Source organism: Mus musculus, chromosome 5, assembly GCF_000001635.26.
Source record: "Mus musculus strain C57BL/6J chromosome 5, GRCm38.p6 C57BL/6J".
Classification (NCBI taxonomy): domain Eukaryota; kingdom Metazoa; phylum Chordata; class Mammalia; order Rodentia; family Muridae; genus Mus; species Mus musculus.
In genome coordinates this window covers 131447350-131465666 of record NC_000071.6, presented here as the reverse complement: position 1 = coordinate 131465666, position 18317 = coordinate 131447350, and the positions used below count along the sequence as shown (strand labels likewise).

General features: G+C 45.9%; 1 protein-coding gene across 1 annotated transcript in view; it reads left to right on the top strand.

Moving 5' to 3' along the window:
- The window catches only part of Auts2 (autism susceptibility candidate 2), a 1105888-nt gene that overhangs the window by 1077554 nt on the left and 10017 nt on the right, over nucleotides 1-18317 (top strand). The window contains 4 exon segments of the mRNA NM_001363480.1: nucleotides 4314-4385; nucleotides 5511-5540; nucleotides 7757-7828; nucleotides 13642-13783. Coding sequence (NP_001350409.1) covers nucleotides 4314-4385; nucleotides 5511-5540; nucleotides 7757-7828; nucleotides 13642-13783 — 316 coding nt within the window.

The following is an 18317-nucleotide window of genomic DNA, read 5'->3' as shown; positions in this document are numbered from 1 at the left end:
ATCCAACACCCTCTTTCGGTCTCTGTGAACACTCACAGGCATAGGACATACACAGACAACCACTCATACACACAAATAAAAATAAAACCAAATCTTATGCAGAATATATACATTATAGGCCATGTTTTTCTTTAAGTTTTCCCATTAGCATGGGGGACAATAATGGGTTTCATTATGTCTTTTTCGTACAGATCATATATATAATATACCTTGACATACTTACTTCTTATCCTCTTCCCACTCCACTGGTACTCTCTCCTCTCCCCACCCCCTTCCCGCCCTCCGAATCCATCGATCTTAACTAAGGTTACAAGGAACAAGAGTGAAAGGTTGTTGATGTGAGCAGAGCAACTTACCAATGGCTAAACAACCAAAGAAAAGGGTATTTCTTTGGGGGAAATTCTACTAAACATTAAATGTCTGGTAGAAAATGCCTACTTGCCTTTGAGGTGTGCATTGTGACAAATGTGTAAAGTTGAGGTGTTGGTTGATTTTAGTGGTCAAGGGGGATAAACGTTCCCAGACTGAAGTTGTTTTCTGTTCCTTTAGTCTGAGAAAGATTTTTGTTTACGCTCTGTTCTTCGCTGCATCAGCTGTGCATCTGTGCACATGGTGTGCCTGCAAGTGGCAAGGCAAAGCTTACTTTATTTGTGCGCTCTCTCCCTCTCTTCTCATCCCAGAACATTTTGCCCACATGTATGTATGTATGTTTGTGCTCTGTGTGCATGCCTGCTGCTACTCCAGAGGAGAGGTCAGATCTCCTAGATCTGGAATTAGAGGTGGTTGTGAGTCACCGTGTAGGTGCTATGAACCAATCCCAGGTCCTCTGTAAGAGTAACAAGTGCTCTTAGCCACTGAACTACCTTAGCCCTTGAAATTCATTCCTCTTTTATTCTTAGCAAGAATTAAATTACTTCTACCTAGAGAATAGTATTAACATTAAAACAGGCACTGTTATCAATAAAGGTCGATATTCCAAAGTAATTTGACAGCACTTTACCTTTAAGAGATCTACTGTGGTAGAACCAGAGATGTGGCTCAGTGGTAGAACACCTCCTTAGGCTCCCCCAGTGAGGGGCTGGGGGCGTGGCTCAGTGGTAGAGCCCCTGCCTAGAATTCCCCAGGGAGAGGCTGGGGGCGTGGCTCAGTGGTAGAGCCCCTGCCTAGAATCCCCCAGGGAGGGGCTGGGGGGGTGGCTCAGACATATACTACTTGTCTGGCATACACAAGTCTCTAGGTTCAATCACAACCACATCAGAAGAATAGAAAATAGTATTTAAATTCCTTATTTTACTTAAATGCTAATTTTTAAAGTGAAGTATGCTTTTCCAATGGCTAACCTTCACTTCCAGTACCTGAGAGTCCGAGGCAAGCAGATCTCTGGGTTCAAGGCCAGCCTGGTCTATGCAGCCAACAAATTTCAGGCCAGCCAGGGATACATAGTAAGGTCTTAAAAGAAAGCAACCAGAAACGAGAAACAAACAAGAAAAACCACTGTTTTTTAAAATCTCACAAGACATAACTGTTGCCTTTGAAGTATACTGTTTTTTGTTACTATTAGCTGAGCTATTGTGCTGTGTGTGGTTTGGTGTCTGCCCCTCCTCACCTCCTGTTCCCATTCTTAAGCTAAAGCAGCAGTTTGAGACCAGAGTCTCCTGGATTGAACACATTGAGTTTTCAAAGGTGTGCTGCCATAAAAACCAGAAACAGGAAGAGAAATTAAAAAGGCATTGGGGGTCAGATGCTGTGCCTTTGAAATCACCTTCACATGCACGGAACTGCAGCCTAAATGCCAGTGTTGTGCACATAGGGCTTTCATAATGGCCAAAGCAAGTGGTGGTGAATTTTAGACTCCTTTCCTTGGTCCTCAGTCATCCCTTAGACCCTGGTCTGTCCCCACTAGGTTGAGACAAATCTCTAGCATGTCCCCAAGCAGACTGGTAGGTCATTTAATAAATTAGACTATTTCCCTCACTTGCAATTATCCAATCACACCACAAACTACATCTGGGCAAGAAAGTGTCTCTCGGTGTTGAAATAAGCCTTTCCAGGCCATCTTCCTGATTGAATATGTAGATTGCTGTTCATTAGCAGAGTTCTTCATATGTATGCAAATCAGGCTGTTAACAACTGCAGCTTAATTGTTAGTTGTACAGCAGCTGATTGCTTTTCTCCCATTCTCTGGCTCGCTCACTCGCTCGCTCGTCTTCTTTCCACACTTCTCCTTGTAGGCAAGCTTCGTGCCTCAACTGGAGCTTTTCTCCCGGCTCCCCAGTGAGTTAACTTTAACTGGGAGCGAACCTTACAGGTTGTAGCTTCTTAAAGAAAATAAGGACTAGTCCATGGCTCAGTGGGGAAAGGCACTATAGCCACCGACCCTTGAGTTCCATCCCCAGAACCCACATGGTGGAAGGGAGAGAGACCTGGCTCTTACAAGTTACCTTTGTGATGTGTAACATCTGTGTGTGCACACAATCTCACTCACACACACACACACACACACACACACACACAAAGTAAGTAAGTTTCAAAAGCCACCAGAGGCTGAGAAAGCAGTTTAGGAAGTAAAGCCACATGCCATTAAGCCTGGGGAATTGAGCTGGACCCGGTGAGCCCCATGGTCGAAGGAGAGAACTGACTCTTGCAGGTTGCCCTGTGACCTCCACACGTGCCCATACAGACAGACATAGACCCACAAATATACAGACAAATAAATACATGTATTATATGTAATATATGCATTTCTAATTTTCTAAAAAGTAAATCACTCCTATAGCTGAGCACAGTGGTGCAAACCTTCACTCCCAGTACCTGAGAGTCCAAGGAAAGCAGATCTCTGGGTTCAAGGCCAGCCTGGTCTATGCAGCCAACAAATTTCAGGCCAGCCAGGGATACATAGTAAGGTCTTAAAAGAAAGCAACCAGAAACGAGAAACAAACAAGAAAAACTACTGTTTTTAAAAATCTCACAAGACATAACTGTTGCCTTTGAAGTATAGTGTTTTTTGTTGCTGTTGATTCAGAAGACAAACATCTAGCCATGCCAGTCAATATTATCAGTGATATTTAAGTACGGTGATAGGGTTTGGCAGAACCGCAGCAGAATTTAGTAGGAAATCTTATGTCTTGCCTAAATTAAGTTCTCTTATCCCATTTCGTCCATCACTGATGAGTGATTGCTGGATATAATTTCTCATCATTGCCTACCAGTTAGGATATCTAGGTATCTTAGTGTCCAAACAACCCTGCCAACCTTCCAGAAAGATGCAACTCACATGGACATTATAATCGTGGACTTAAGCGGTTCTTCCAGTGTTTGGTGGGAAAGCAGGGGAAGAATAATAAAAGAAAACCAGAGGCAGTTAGTGGTGTGGGTCAACAGGGAAGAGGGGTTGAGGGCAAAAGTTGCCTGTGTAGCTTCTTAGATCCTAAAGTGAGCATCCTGCATCTTACTTCTTACCAAGCACCTTGCCTGAGCTGCCGAGCTCCTAGCACACCCCTTGGTGGGGTGAGACAGTAGGATTAGTATTCTAAATTCTAGCACTTTTTTAAGATTAATTTTTTTCCTTTAAATTTGTGTGTGTGTGTGTGTGTGTGTGTGTGTGTGTGTGTGTGTGTGTGTGTGTGTAAATGAAGTGCCCAAGGAACCTTAAGGCATCAGATCCCTCTGGAGTACTAGGCAGTTGTGAGGCTTCGAATGTGGGAATGTGGGTGCTGGGGATTGAACCCAGCTCTCCTACAAGAGCAGCAAGCACTCTTAACTGCTGAGCCACCTCTCCAGCCTCGAACTAGAGCCTCAGGTCCTATCTAGTACCTTCATTAATGGGCTAAACTCATACACAAGCCTTACGCCTGCAGCTCAGACACTCCATCCCACAAACACCTATAAGGATGAGGAGTTCTTGTTGTGTAGTTTGTTCTTGGGCCTTCCATCCCAGCTCTTTCTCACATCCCCACCCCTAGTCCAGTGGTATCCTTATATGCCCCAGCTCTATGGAGACAGAGAAGAAAGGATCCCTGGGACTGTGGGCTTAGTTAGCCAGGGCTCCATGTTCAGAGAGACCCTGCCTCAAAAAACTAGGGTGGAAAGCAATTGAGGAAGACAGCATATGTGAGTCTCTGGCTCTAGCATGCATGCATGTGCACCAGCAATATGTACATAAACATATAACATACACATACACAGAGATAAAAATTTGAAAAGTTGTAATCCAGAACAAGATAAGGTAGATAATGCTTCATTTCTGCTACTCTGTAAGAAGGATAAAGCCTGCTTTTCTGTACATCCTGAGCTGTGGTCTAATTCATTTGTAGACATCCAACCCTATCGACGTGGCTGCCCGGCCTGGAACAGTCCCACATACTCTGCTCCAGAAGGACCCAAGGGTACGTGCAAAGTCAGGCTCGGTTATAGGTAATACCAAGGTCATTCACAAAGGATGGCCCACCGGGTGCTCCTACCTTGGCTGGTTATGTCAGGAAACGCCTGATCCAGTTATGTTAGAAGTCGCAGATTGCATGAATGACGTGGCTAGGATAAAGAAACAAAACAGACCCTTTTTTTTGAGCCCAGAAATTGAAATCCACTGGCATGTCTACCTTCCATCTGACATCCGACTGGTCCAGTCTCCAGCTGCTTACATCCCCTCTGGCACAAAATGAAGTCACTACAGAATCCCCTGAATGAAAAAGTGCTCAACACTTTCTTCCTAAAAGTTAGGTGTGTGTGTATGTGTATACGCATGCAGGACACACACACACACACACACACACCCTCTTACCATCTTGTTTGAGGTCAGGAAGTTACTGGACCACTCTGCTCTTACAGATGGAGCATGCTCTAGCACTAAATAAAATATCCATTATGTCCCAGTTATGTTATTTATTCATAACTGATGCTATGCCTGCCTTTAAAACAGAAGGCAAAGCTGTATAGTAGAGAGGCACTCATCTGTGGACTGTCCTTTATAAAGCTATCCTCTGAGCCATTTTTATTCTAGTGAGGACTTTTTTGTTTTTTGTTTTTGCAAGAGGTTAAGCCCTTGTGTGCCACCTACTCATTGAAGCTAGGATGTTATAAAGACAGCTTGGGTCTGCAGGGTCTGGACAGACAGACATTCCCAGATGTCCCCTCCATGTCACCCATCATTTTGTGGTCTGAGGACTGCTTTCCCTAAGCCTCACAGAGTGGCCTGTGGCAGAGCCAGTCAAAATGGGGACCCCCATGGTATAGGTTACATGCAAGTCCTGCTGGCATAGGGCACATCTCTGCTGGTAAAACTTGTATGGGGCGCTTGTCACTGCATGTTCTGGGGCTCCTGAGGTGGGGGAGGGGACGCTTGGTACTTTTGATGGTGTGAAAATGGGTTAATTATTCTCTAAAAGGGCTTCATTTAAAAGTAAAATTCTAACATTTTAATTTCCCCTCCTAATGAAGCACTACAAATTTGTTAATTAGGGCAATTGTTTGAGTGACAGGCATGTAACCGAGTTGTCATTTTCTCTTCACAGTTGACAGATCCTTTCAGACCTATGCTAAGGGTAAGAAGAGCTCCTTCTAGAACTGTTTGTGCAACCTCTGACTCTCTGCGGGTTAAAAACGCAAGTCAGTAGCAGGGACTGAGCTGGAGAGATGCCAGAGTGGATGTCAGTGGTAGCAGCTAACACTGCCTGGGTTTGCAGGCAGGGAGATGGGAAACGGCCTTTCGTTTTGGTTTTTTGTTTTTTGTTTTTCCTTTTTCCTTTTGAGTGCAGGAGGGAGCCGGGCCACTGGGTTTTTCATTAATACAACTGATAAGGGGCTAAAGAGATAGCTCTCAAGTTATGTGCACTTGCTGTTCTAGCCTAAGATCCAAGTTAGGTTCCCAGTGCCCATATTGGGTGGGTAATTACCTTCTGTAAGTCCAGCTTCAAGGGATCCAACGCCATCTTCTGGCCTTTGTAGGTACTGCACACACATACCCATACACAGGCAGGCACACACACACACAAATATAATTTATATATATATATATATATATATATATATATATACATATATACATATATACATATATACATATGTATATATATATATATAAATGTAATAGACAGACTAGGTTAGGTTGTTGTGAGACAAGGTCTTGTTCTTCCTCTGACTGGCTTTGAACTTGAGAGCCACCTGACTCATCCACCTTCCCCCTGCTCTGCTGGGATAATGGGCAAGGGAAAGAACAAGCCATAGGCTGGCTATAGTTAGTCTCTCTTGAGATAGTTTATTTTGCCCAGAGCACTCAATGCTAAGTGATATATACCTTCCTCATCCAAGCTGCCTCCCAGGAAAGTATGGGAAGGATCCTAGAAACATGGGTAGAATATTTCCGAGGTCCAGAGTCTGGCCAGGAGGTGACCTCTTGGTACTTCCTGACTTAGAAGCAGATGACAAGAGTCGAATGCTCCAGTTCCTGCTATTGACTGTTACATAATCCCTGTCTTAGGTATGTTTTTCTTTGCTATAACAGTACCTGACGAGCTTAAGGATGGGTGTGTTTTAACTCACAGTTCAAGGTTGTGGTACATCCTGGCAGGAAAATGTAGGTGGCAGGAACTTGAGGCAGTGGGTAAGAAGCAGAGAGAGATGGACTCTGGGACTCAAGCTTGCTCTCTGCTTTCCATTCATTATAAGACCCCATCCAGTGAATAGCCCTGTCCTTATTTAGAGTGGGTCCTCCCGCCACAGTTAGCCGAATCGACTAATCCTTCATAAGCTTGTCCAGAGGCTGACTTCATCTACATAATCTCTCGTGGGTTCGCCTGGCCTCTTGTCTCTTGGGTGATTCAGGGTCCTGCTAAACCCCATGCAGTATTAGCCATTACCACCCCCCTCTTCCCTGGCCTGAAACCAACGGCTGTGTTATTGGTGACTCTAAGCAACCCATCATTCCATTACATGAGAGCATCCCCAGTGTCAGACTTGGGTCTAAGTCAGAGGCAGCCTCTTGCTACAGAAGCTGGTGTTAGCTGCTGCAGAGTGGGGCAGGACTTTGTGGGGCAAGCACATGGAGATGCTGAGCAGAAAGGAAGCTCTGAGAGTTAGCCCCGTCCTCTGTGACACCACACAGATTGACACTTGCTCTTCAGAAGGCGGAAGAGAGACTTGATCCCTGCAGGAAGGAAGAAATCCGTTCTTCCTTTTCCTCCTCAGCTACTCATTTCTGCCTTTTCTCTTCTTTTAACTACAAGAGAATAAGGACACACGCACGCATGCACGCACACACGCTCACTAGTTCGTGGCTCTCAGTGCAACACGCAAGGTTGCCAGACTGCAGTAAGAATGTGACACATCTCTATGTAGCACTTCGAAGGCCCCTCTTCTTGTTTTGATTCGATCCACAGACATTCCCTAATTAGCTTTTCTGGACAGCTGATGTGCCTGTTAGCTTGACAGCATTTGTTAGGTAGGCCTGCCTGCTGGCACCGGAGAAGACAGGCTGCACAAAGAGAGAGTCGGGTCTTTGCCATATTGTCCTTGGCAGAGGACTGCTTTGTAAAGGAGCTGTTGTCTCAGACCCACATGGGACAGGGGGATGCGGGTTCTGACTCCCTCATGCCTTAACTTGGAAGAGCTGCTTCTGGAAGCATTTGGTTGGCACAGAGCTCTCCCGTTTTCATGAAAGGGAAGTCTCCATAGTGCAGAGCTGCAGGGAGCTTGGGGGCCAAGGAAAGGTGGGCTTTCTGGTGTATCCTCCGTCTGACCATGCGATTCTTTCTTATTCCAGAAACCAGGAAAGTGGTGCGCCATGCATGTGCATATCGCCTGGCAGATTTATCACCATCAACAAAAAGTCAAGGTGGGTGTGTGACTCTTCCTGTGCACAGCTGGGCGGGGCCGGGCTCACTCATGAGGGACTCAGTTTGTAGCCAAGGATGGCAGGCAGGAAGTATCAAAGGCTAGTCCATCTTCTTTTGTTCTTTTTTAAAAAAATTTATTAGTATTTATTTATGTGCAAGTCTGCATAGGACAAAAGGAGAGTGTCAGTTTGGCTGAAGCTGGAATTGCAGGCACTGGTGAGCTGCCCGATATGGGTGGTAGGAAGCACACTCAGGCCCTCTGCAAGAAGGAAAGCCATCAACACTGATCCCCGAGTGTTGTTTGCCTTTTTGTTGAGTTTGGAATGGAAAGGGTGTAAAAACTGGATTGGCTCATAAAATAAAAGCTTTTTGAAATCTATGTAGAACTCCTATAGTACAGACTAGACAAAACTGAAACCCAAGAAGAGCCAACAGGGAATGTTTTAAGGTTTGGGAGTTTTTTGTTTCTGTTTTACATTTTATTTCTGTATTCATTATTCATTGCTTTGTGTGTGTCTTTGTGTGTGCGATATCATATATATATAAGCAAGCATGCGTATGTGTATCAGAGGACAACTGTGCGTCTCAGGGAACAAACTTAGGTACTCAGACTTGGTGATGGATGTCTTTCCTAGCCAAGCTATCTTATCACTCCAGGTAGTTTTGATTTTTGTGCTTGTTTGTTTTTAACATAAAATTAAGGTGCTAGAGAGATGGCTCAGCAGTTAAGACTATTGACTGCTCCTGTGGAGGACCCAAGTTTAGTTCCCAGTACCCATATTAGGCAGCTTACAACTATTTGTAACCTCAGCTGCACCCTTGCAGTTTCCAAGGACGCCCCTGCATGGGCACACCCATATACACCCACTCAGACACAAATACACATACATTAGAAAGGTTTTTAAAGATACTTAAAAAGATACTTTTTCATATTATTAATTTGGAGAAGTGGTCATTTTTTACCCCACAAGAAGCTGAAGGTACTGAGCGCTCACTGGCCATGCGTATAGTAATTGACCACATTGAACCATCACTCTTCATCACATCAGTCCTTTGGGAGGCTAGAATATACTAGACCACTTTCTGGCCAGTTACTATGCCTGTCTATAGATGAGACCTTGTTCCAAAAAAAGGGAGGGGTCTGGCAAGATGGCCGAGTTAGGTAAAGGTAGGTACTTGCCACCAGGCCCGATGACCTGAGCCTGATCTTTAGCGCTTACACGATGGAAGGGGAGAGCCAACTTCTACAGGTTGTCCTCCAGTCTCTACATGCATTGATAGATGGACAGATGGATGTAATTCTTGGGGGTGGGGTGGGAGATGGGAAGGAGAGAGAAAGGGAGGAAGAGGAAAGAGAGAAAGGCTTATTGAACCCCGTGGAAGAGAGGCACTGTGTGAAGGGCTCTGTTCAGTGATTTAAAGGAAGGGGTGAACCTAAGCAATGATTCCAGCAGCTGATATGCCAGCACAGGTGGGGGCAGTCTCAGAGCCCCTCCCCCCATGAAGAGCTTTACGCAGTCAGTGAATTCCTGAGAGAGGGAGAATCAGTCTAGGTTGAGGCCCCTGATTGGTTATCCAATACTAGGTAAGCAATCCTGAAAATATACATGCAAGCAATACTGGATGGCCTCAGCAGGTTGCACTTGTAATGTATATTAATGTGTAGGTGTACATATAACAATAAGAACTTACAAAAAACAAGAGGGTGAGATGACTTGGCAGGTATTTGCTGCCAACCCCAAGTACATGAGTTCGATTCCCAGACCCGCATGATGGAAAGCAAGAACAAGCCTTAAAATTATCCTCTGCTTTTGACCTGCACAGTGGCGCAAGTGAGCACAAACATGGATGGATGGATAGATGGGTAGATAGATAGACAGACAGACAGACAGACAGACAGACAGATGGACAGATGCTAACAAAAGAGCGTGTTCACCTCCTTGAGTAGCTAAGGCATCCCTTCGTTTCCCCGGCACCTGCTCTCACTCACACCCCACCAGTGAGTCTTGCTCACTTTTACCTTATTACCAGGCAAGGCATAATTAGAGCCCTCCTAGTTGAGCTCAGCTAGAAAATGGGTGCAGTTTGAGGAGCTAACTAGGTTTCCACGATGACTTCCATTCACTCTGGTCCTGGGTGACGGGTTGTATAGCAGCAGGTAAGCCTCATCGTCTTCCGTTTAACTTCCTGAGCCTAAAGGGATGAAGGATGACAAGGAGGCCGCTCTCTTAGCGACTTCTGTTCCATGAAGATGCCCCTGGTGACTTGGCTTTCATTATCCCAATTCAATTAGCTAGGCCTCTCGAACACAGGGTGACTCGGTTATCTTCCTCTCCCGGCGAATGTTTCCTAATCCCCAAGCCCCGTTCTGCCTGCTGGACCTTATTTGCTCTTAATGAGTCCACACCATCTACCATGCGATATTAGCACTAAATAATTTGGCAACTCAATTAAAGGAGGTGCTTCGGAGATTTTTATAGATTCACAGAGAATTAGAAGCTTGGTTTGGGGGTTTGGCTGCTCGTCGAGAGTGGGGCTTTCATTATGGTATTCCCCACAGACTGGAGCAGAAATTGCATCTCTGTCCCTCGCTCCTGAGTGTACATTTACTCATTCTCTTAGCCACTTCTGGGTTACTTGTGGAGACCTGAGGCCTACAGGCTCAGGGCACCGATCTTCCTGTTACCGTAAGCATTCGGTAGTGAGACCCACTGGGTGTGTGTGATCTGTCTATTTAAATAAAAGGTAGTGGACTGGGGAGATGGCTCAGTTAGTAAAGCGCTTGCTTTAAAAGCTTGGCAACCTGAGTTCAACTCCCAGAGACCACCAAGAACACTGGTCACAGTGGCTTTCACTCACAGCTCCGGAGTAGAGGGAGTGAAAACAGATGGACCCTTTGGGCTTGTAGCCAGTCGGCCTAGCCTGGTGAGCTCTAGGTTCTTCATAGACAACGGATAGATAATCAACCACACTAAAAAGATGTCCTCTGTTCTCCAATGTCACATGCATACTCGTGTGCACACGCTCATGCGATGGTAAAGGTTCCATGTGTTTTCCTCAGGTGCATGGCCAAGTTTCACCTTCAAAGAGTGGGTTGCTGGGTGAGTGAGGGTTGGCTTATCGTTCACACCCTTGTCAATGTAGGTGCCTCTCCTTTGTAAAGGCGTGTGTCTGTGTGCCACCCCCCAGCCCCCCTCGTTACACAGCAGCAAACAGGTTCCCTGAACAGGAGAGCGTGTGAGGCTGGACAAGAGTAGAGTCAAGATGGCTGAGATCATCAGAGGAGCCCAAAGAGATTTCAAGAGCCAAGTAGAAGCAGGCCCAGGATAACGAATGAGCCAGAGAAGAGCAGGAAGTACAGCTAGGAGCTAGGGGACAGTATCACTCTGAGGAGGCAGGAAACTGGCCGAGAGGGAAGGCTCTCTCTCAGAACGTAGGAAGATGGGTAGATTTGATGCCCTGCAGTGCAAGGGGATACCGACCTCCAGAATGATGCTGGGTAGGGGCTGAGGCAAAGATGGTGGGCTAATAGCTATAGCCATCGAGGGGGGTGGAGCTAAGTTAGCTAGAGGAGAAGGTGGAGTGAGTCCTCGGATAGTAAGTACAGTGCCTCTACACAGTCTCCACGACTGGTTTGACTTCCTCATCCCAACTAATGAAGGATGTGAGTTGGAAAGGAAAAGATACTTCTCTCTCTCTCTCTCTCTCTCTGTGTGTGTGTGTGTGTGTGTGTGTGTGTAATGGGTGTTCATATGCACGTGTATACTTGTATGAGGAGCCCCAATATCAACCTCAGCTGTGGTTCCTCAGCAGCCATCCATTGCTCTTTGAGACAGTCACTCATTGGCCTGCAGCTCAGGGGCTAGGCTGGCTGATCAGAAGCACAGCTACAGTTTGCTTTTATTTTTGAGGTGAGTTCTAGGGACCAGACTCAGACTCATTGCTTGCTTGGCAACCACTTTACTCACTGAATATCTCCCCTAGTTTCGGTGGTGGTTGTTTGTTTGTTTAAATATACAACAGGGATTCCATTAATGTGTGTTATATTAGAATATGACAAAGAGCTATTAGGCAATTAAGTTTATACATCAGATTGTTCTTACAGAATTCCTAATGTAATGAGCTTTAAAATACTATTATTTTAAAATTCACAGGCAGAGGGGCTGGATAGATGGCTCAGACTTTAAGAGCACTTGCTCTTTGTCAGAGTTTGTGATGAACACATGCCCAAAAGCAACTCGGGGAGGAACAAGTCCATGTCACAGACCATGATAGAGGGAAGTCGGGGCAGGAACCTGGAGGCGGGAACTCCCAACAGAGCCTATGAAGGAATAGCCTCCTGCCTGGAGCTAGCACCACACACCACACATGGGCCTTCTCATAGCTGTTATTCATGGAGAAAATGTCTCACAGACTTGTTCATAGGCCAGTCTGGTGGAGGTATTTTCTCAATTGAAGTTCCCTCTTTCTAGATGACTGTCTTAGTCAGGGTTTTTATTCCTGCACAAACATCATGACCAAGAAGCAAGTTGGGGAGGAAAGGGTTTATTCAGCTTACATTTCCACATTGCTGTTCATCACTGAAAGAAGTCAGGACTGGAACTCAAGCAGGTCAGGGAGCAGGAGCTGATGCAGAGGCCATGGAGGGATGTTTTTTACTGGTTTGCTTCCACTGGCTTGCTCAGCCTGCTCTCTTATAGAACTCAAGACTACCAGCCCAGAGATGGTCCCACCCACAAGGGGCCTTTCCCCCTTGATCACTAATTGAGAAAATGCCTTACAGTTAGATCTCATGGAGGCCTTTCCCCAACTGAAGCTCCCTTCTCTGTGATAACTCCAGCTGTGTCAAGTTGACACAAAACTAGCCAGTACAATGACCTTAGTTTCTGTCAAGTTAACAAAAAACAAACAAACATAAACAAACAAACAAACTAAACCCCGTAATCAGCAGACTGTTCTTCCAGAGGAACTGAGTTTGCTTGCAAGAATCCATCTGGGTGGCTCACAACCACTTGCAACTCTAGCTCTGTGTAATTCTGCTTCAAGGGATCTATTGCCCTTTTCTAGACTCTGTGGGCACCCACGGATATATCTCTCTTTCTCATACATATACTCCTCCACATACACACAATATACAGAAATAAAGTGGATATTTGGTTGGGGTGGGAGGACCTGCATTCAAACATAGTGGTACATACCTATAATTTCAGCACTGGGTAGCTAGAGGCAAAGGGTTAGAAGTTAAAGATAACCTCAAGTATGAGGGTAGCCTGGGCTACGTGAAACTCTTCTTCAAAATGAACCCAGTGTAGAATATGACTCAGTTGGGTAGAGTGCTTGCAGAAAGTCCTGAGTTTCATTTATAGGATCATATAAGGCATGGTGGTCCATTCCTGTAGAGATGGAGGCAGGAGGATAAATATTTCATGGCCATCCTCAGTGACACAGTGGGCTAGAGGCCCGGCCAGCCTGGGCTATGTGAGATGGAGGGATATGGATAGAATCTGCAGACTGGGCCTTTACAACAAAACGATGACCTGCGTGGAGAGTTGTACTAGTTTTTCAATGACTAGGACTTGGCTGTCTGCTTCAAGTTGGACCACTTCAGAGGCCAAGCCAGTAGGAAGCAGATGCCACCTTATAGCAGCCCCTGTTTGTCCCCGCAAGGCCAGTCTGCTTTCCTGGCGTTCGAAGGCTTCATTCTCACAGTGTTCTCAGCGTTGACCCACCCCCTCCTGTCTTGAGTTATTCACTAATACCTCTTTGCCTGCTGGCTTCCCAGTTTCAGCCTCTCTCCTTCCTCTTGTTTTAGAAACAGATGCAGTCAGACCCACACAAGCTGGACTTTGGGCTGAAGCCTGAGTTCCTGAGCCGTCCTCCAGGCCCTAGTCTCTTCGGAGCCATCCATCACCCCCACGATCTGGCACGACCTTCCACTTTATTCTCTGCCGCTGGTAAGTTCAGAGAGTGGGGTGGTGTAGAGAGCCAGCAATTCAAAGTGATATCTGGACTCAGTATCCCTAACCACTTAATAACTATTCAGCACTTAGGAGACTAAGACAGGCAAATCAGAGTTCAAGGCTAGCCTCAGTACATAGCAAATTCAAAGCCATTCTGGGTTACACAAACCTCTGACTCAAAAAATCATTTTTAAGAACTAAAGCAAGCAAACAATAAAAAAAGGCACTGCCCTTAATAAGGACTGAGATAAACAAATGGCCCAGTTGGTTCTGGTTGTTCTGTTGCAGAACATATTGTCACTGAAACTCTTTCAGCTTTGAGAATATATATTCCCAGTGTCTCCTCAGTGCAGAAGGTCCAGCTAGGGAGGAAGGAAGAGGGTGTCCAAGGATTGTCGCTATCTGCTTAAGGTACACACAGGACAAAAGTAGTGGTCATATGAAATATTTGGGTAATGTCATAGTTTCATTTTTGTTGATATACCAACTACCCTGACCAAAATAAAATAAAATAAGAAAAAGAAAACAACTCAGGGGAGAAAAAGGTTTATCTATCTTATAGTTCCAGGCTACAGTTAATCACTGAAGAGAAGCCAAGGCAAAAACTCAAAGCAATTAGTCATATTACACCCACAGTCAAGAGCAAAGAGAGAATAAACACATCCTAGCTGCTTGCTTTCAAAGCTCAGGGCTCTGCCTAGGGAATGGTGTTGCCCATAGTGGGCCAGGTCAATTAATAATCAGCAAGTCCCTCACAGACATACCCACAGGCCAACCTGAACTAGTTAATTCCTCAGGTGAAATTGTCTTAGCAGGTTATTCTGGGTTGTGGCAAATTGACAGTTAACACTAACCATGCCAGGATTGGGAATGTGGCTCAGTGAGCAAAGCCAATTACTGGCAATCTTTATGTCCCTGCTTTGATTCCCTGAGACTCATGGTGGAAGGAGGGAACTTGTTCTTGAAAGTTGTCCTTTGACCTCCACACATGAGCCATATAGTATAGGTACTACACACATACACAAATGAATGACCAGCCAGCACAGGTCCTATTGGTACCAAGTGTCCTTAACATTCAGTGTTTGCCTGTATTTTTTTGACCTGGTGGGTCTGGGACTCACTATGTATAGGTAGTTGACCTTGAACTTAATCTCTGCTTCAGCCTCCTGAGTCCTAAGATGACAGTTCTACCACGCCTAGCTCCTATTCAGTCTTTTTGGATTTTTGAATCAGGGTTTCTCTCTGTAGTCCTAGCTGTCCTGGAACTCACTCTGGCCGCAGAATCAGAAATCTGCCTGCCTCTGCCTCCTGAATACTGGGAAAATATGTGCCACCCCCACCCAGCTTGCTTTCTTGTCTCCTCCCACCTTCCCCATTATCCCCCTTGAGGCAGGGTGTGATGAGCCTGAGGGTAGCCTTGGACTCTGTACATAGCTCAGGCTGGTCTTAGACTTCCGCTCCTCCTGTCTCTACTTACTGAGTGCTGGGATCACAAGCCGTATGTAACCACACCTAGTTTATATAGTGCTAGGGACTGAAGCCAGGTCTTCATGCATGCTGGGAAAGCACTTTACCAAATGAACTATATCTCCTGCCCACACAGTATATTTCAAGTAGCGATTAGTACTCAGTCCCTGCGACAGAGCTCGGTAAATAGTTAAGTGGTGGTGCTCCGCTTGCTTGTTGTAGTTAACAACCCTTGTGGCTTCATGTGTGGGCCGAGTGAATCCGAATTCACCCTTAGGAACAAAAACAGTGGAGTCCACCATTTCTGACCCTTAAGGGAACAAGTTCCACATCTATCCTTTCCACTGCCTTCTCCGGCTCTGATCCAAGATTTGCGTTGGTAGACCCATTGACTCTTGCACTGAGCGCGAGAGAAGCGTCAACATCAGTACAGTAGCCCTGTGGTCACAGCAAATCAACACCCTTGGGGATGGATGGAATAGCTGGAGTCTCAGGTTTTCCTCCTGTGGGTTCTGCTTGCAGAATGTATTTGAAGGCTCTGTTACCATGGCACCTAGTTCGGAGACAAGGATACATGGAGAGCAATTTGGGGAAAGAAATAGAGAGATTTCTCCCTGGACTTCATTGCAGCCAAATGGATGAATTGGCTTCTTTTGCTTCAATAATCCTGGAACTGTGGGCATCCCCAGGGGCCTGGGTTTTTGTCAGAGCATTAACTAGCATGTACCGCACAGTATGTAGCCCACATTCTAATTTGGCTGGCAACATTGGTGGTGACTAATGAAGGCTGTGGAATATGTTCACTCTGTGCAGACAAGAAGTTGGTTTTTACTTCTCAGCGCCATGTGGATACATAACCCCTTAGGTGCCTTCAGATTTTGAGATTCCAGCATTTGCCCTTATGTGCTGAGCCTTCCTGTGCAAACCCAGGCCCACAGGACCCTTGGGGTCTCCAGAGATGCAAAAGAGAAATCCAGGGCTGGGAGAGACGGTTCATTGTGAAAGTGTTTGTCATGCAAGTGTGAGGGCTTGAGTGTGACTCCCCAGAGTCTGAAGTAAGCACCCCGCCCCACACCTGCGACAGATGCCCTTGGTGAGGCACATAGACAGGCCTGCCTTCCCAGCCTCCTTAGGGCTGCCTTCTCCGCTGACACTAACAAGTTAAGTACCTGAAGCTTTTAAAAATAATGTTCTTCACCAAATCACATCTACACACACACACACACACACACACATGTTCTGTTCTCTCCTCCCCTTCTCTCCCAGCTTCCTGCAGGAAAGGGACCCCATGCGTTTTTAAAGAAAGATAATTTGAGGGACTGGAGAGATGGCTCATTAGTTGAGAGTATTTGCTACTATTGAAGAGGACCCAGGTGATTCCCAGCCCCCATATGTGGTGATTCAAAACTCTTTGTAACCTCATTTCCAGGGAGTTTCACACCTTCCAGGCATATGTGTGGTATATGTGCACATTCAAGCATATAAAAAATTTAAGATAATAATAAGAGTAATAATAATGATAATGGTGATGATAAATTGGGACCAGCAACACGGCACAGGGAGCAAGGTCACACTAAGCCTCTCTGCGGAGTTTGATGCCTGGGTTCCATGGTAGGAGGAGAGAATCAGTGCTCATAAGCTGTTCATTGGCCTCCACATGTGCACTATGGCATGCAGGGACTTCACACATTACACACGCTAAGTGAGCAAATGGAATTCCAAATTTCAAATCAACCAAATAGAAGACGAGGAGGAGGAGGAGGAGGAGGAAGGGGAACAGCAACAGGAACAAGAAGTAGTAGTCATCATCCCCATCACTGTGGCACGCATGTGCACTTCACACACACATGCGTACAGGCGCACTCTCACACATACACACACTAAGTAAATGTAATTTTAAAATTCAAATTGACCACAAGAATAACAACTACAGCTACTACTCGTATAAAAGGAGCTGTACATGAAACCTGGGTTCCCTGGCAGTTGCTCAATCCTTGTGTACGTGTGTGTGTGTGTGTGTGTGTGTGTTCGTGTGTGTGTGTGTGTGTGTGTGTGTGTGTGTATCCTAAAAATAACCTTGAACTCTGGCCTCTACGTCTTGAGTATGGCTGCCGTGCACTGCCACACCCAGTTTCTGCAGTGCTCAGGCTGGAGCCCAGCTTTCTGCACACTAGGCAAGCATCCTACCAACTGAGCCACACTGAGGAGTTGGGGATTCAAAACAGGAATAAAGTGTCCTTTCCTGGCACTGGCAGTTAAGAGGCATTGGCGGGCTTAGCCTCCCATTGTTTAGCATCAACACCCGGCAGTACATTTGGTGGTGCTGAGCCTTGTGAGGGCCTTTTCAGTGGATGGTAAGAACCCACAACAACCCATAGTCACAAGAGTGGGACTTGGCAGGAGACTTCTCAATGCGGCAATGTCTGCAGCTTTGAAGTAAAAAAACCCGCATGTCCCTGGATTGCTGAGAAGGAAGCCCTTGACCTGCTACTCTACTTTAGAGGTACCTAAGAAGCCCTTCAGGGATGAATTCTCTTCCATGTTCGCAAGCCTGCATCTCTGTAGATAGACTTAGTTATAGAGGCTTCCTGTACTCTGGATCTACCCCACCTCACTAACCAGGCCTAATGCTTATGCATCAACTTCATAAAGAAATAGTTTTGGGGCCCATGGCTCTGTCAGTGAAGTATTCACCATATAGCAAGAGGACTGAGGCCATCGAGCTAGGCATAGTAGTGTGCATGTCTGAGTCCAGAGCTGGGGAGGTGGGGCTCCCTGGAGAGCCAGAGTGGCACAGTCAGTGAGAAGTCCTAGGTTTGGTACAGACCCTCTCTCAAAACTTTTAAGGTGGAGAGTGGCTGATCCCACATGCAGATACTTGCATATTTGCACACACATGCAGCAAATGCCTTTTCGAACAGTGGCCAGCCAGTCTAGTCTGCTTTCTATTGATAAAACATCACCCCCGAAAGCAACTTGGGGGGAAAAAAATGGTTTACTTCAGCTTACAGTCCACCATGAAGAGAAGTCAGGGCTCGAGCCCGGTGGCAAGAACTGAAGC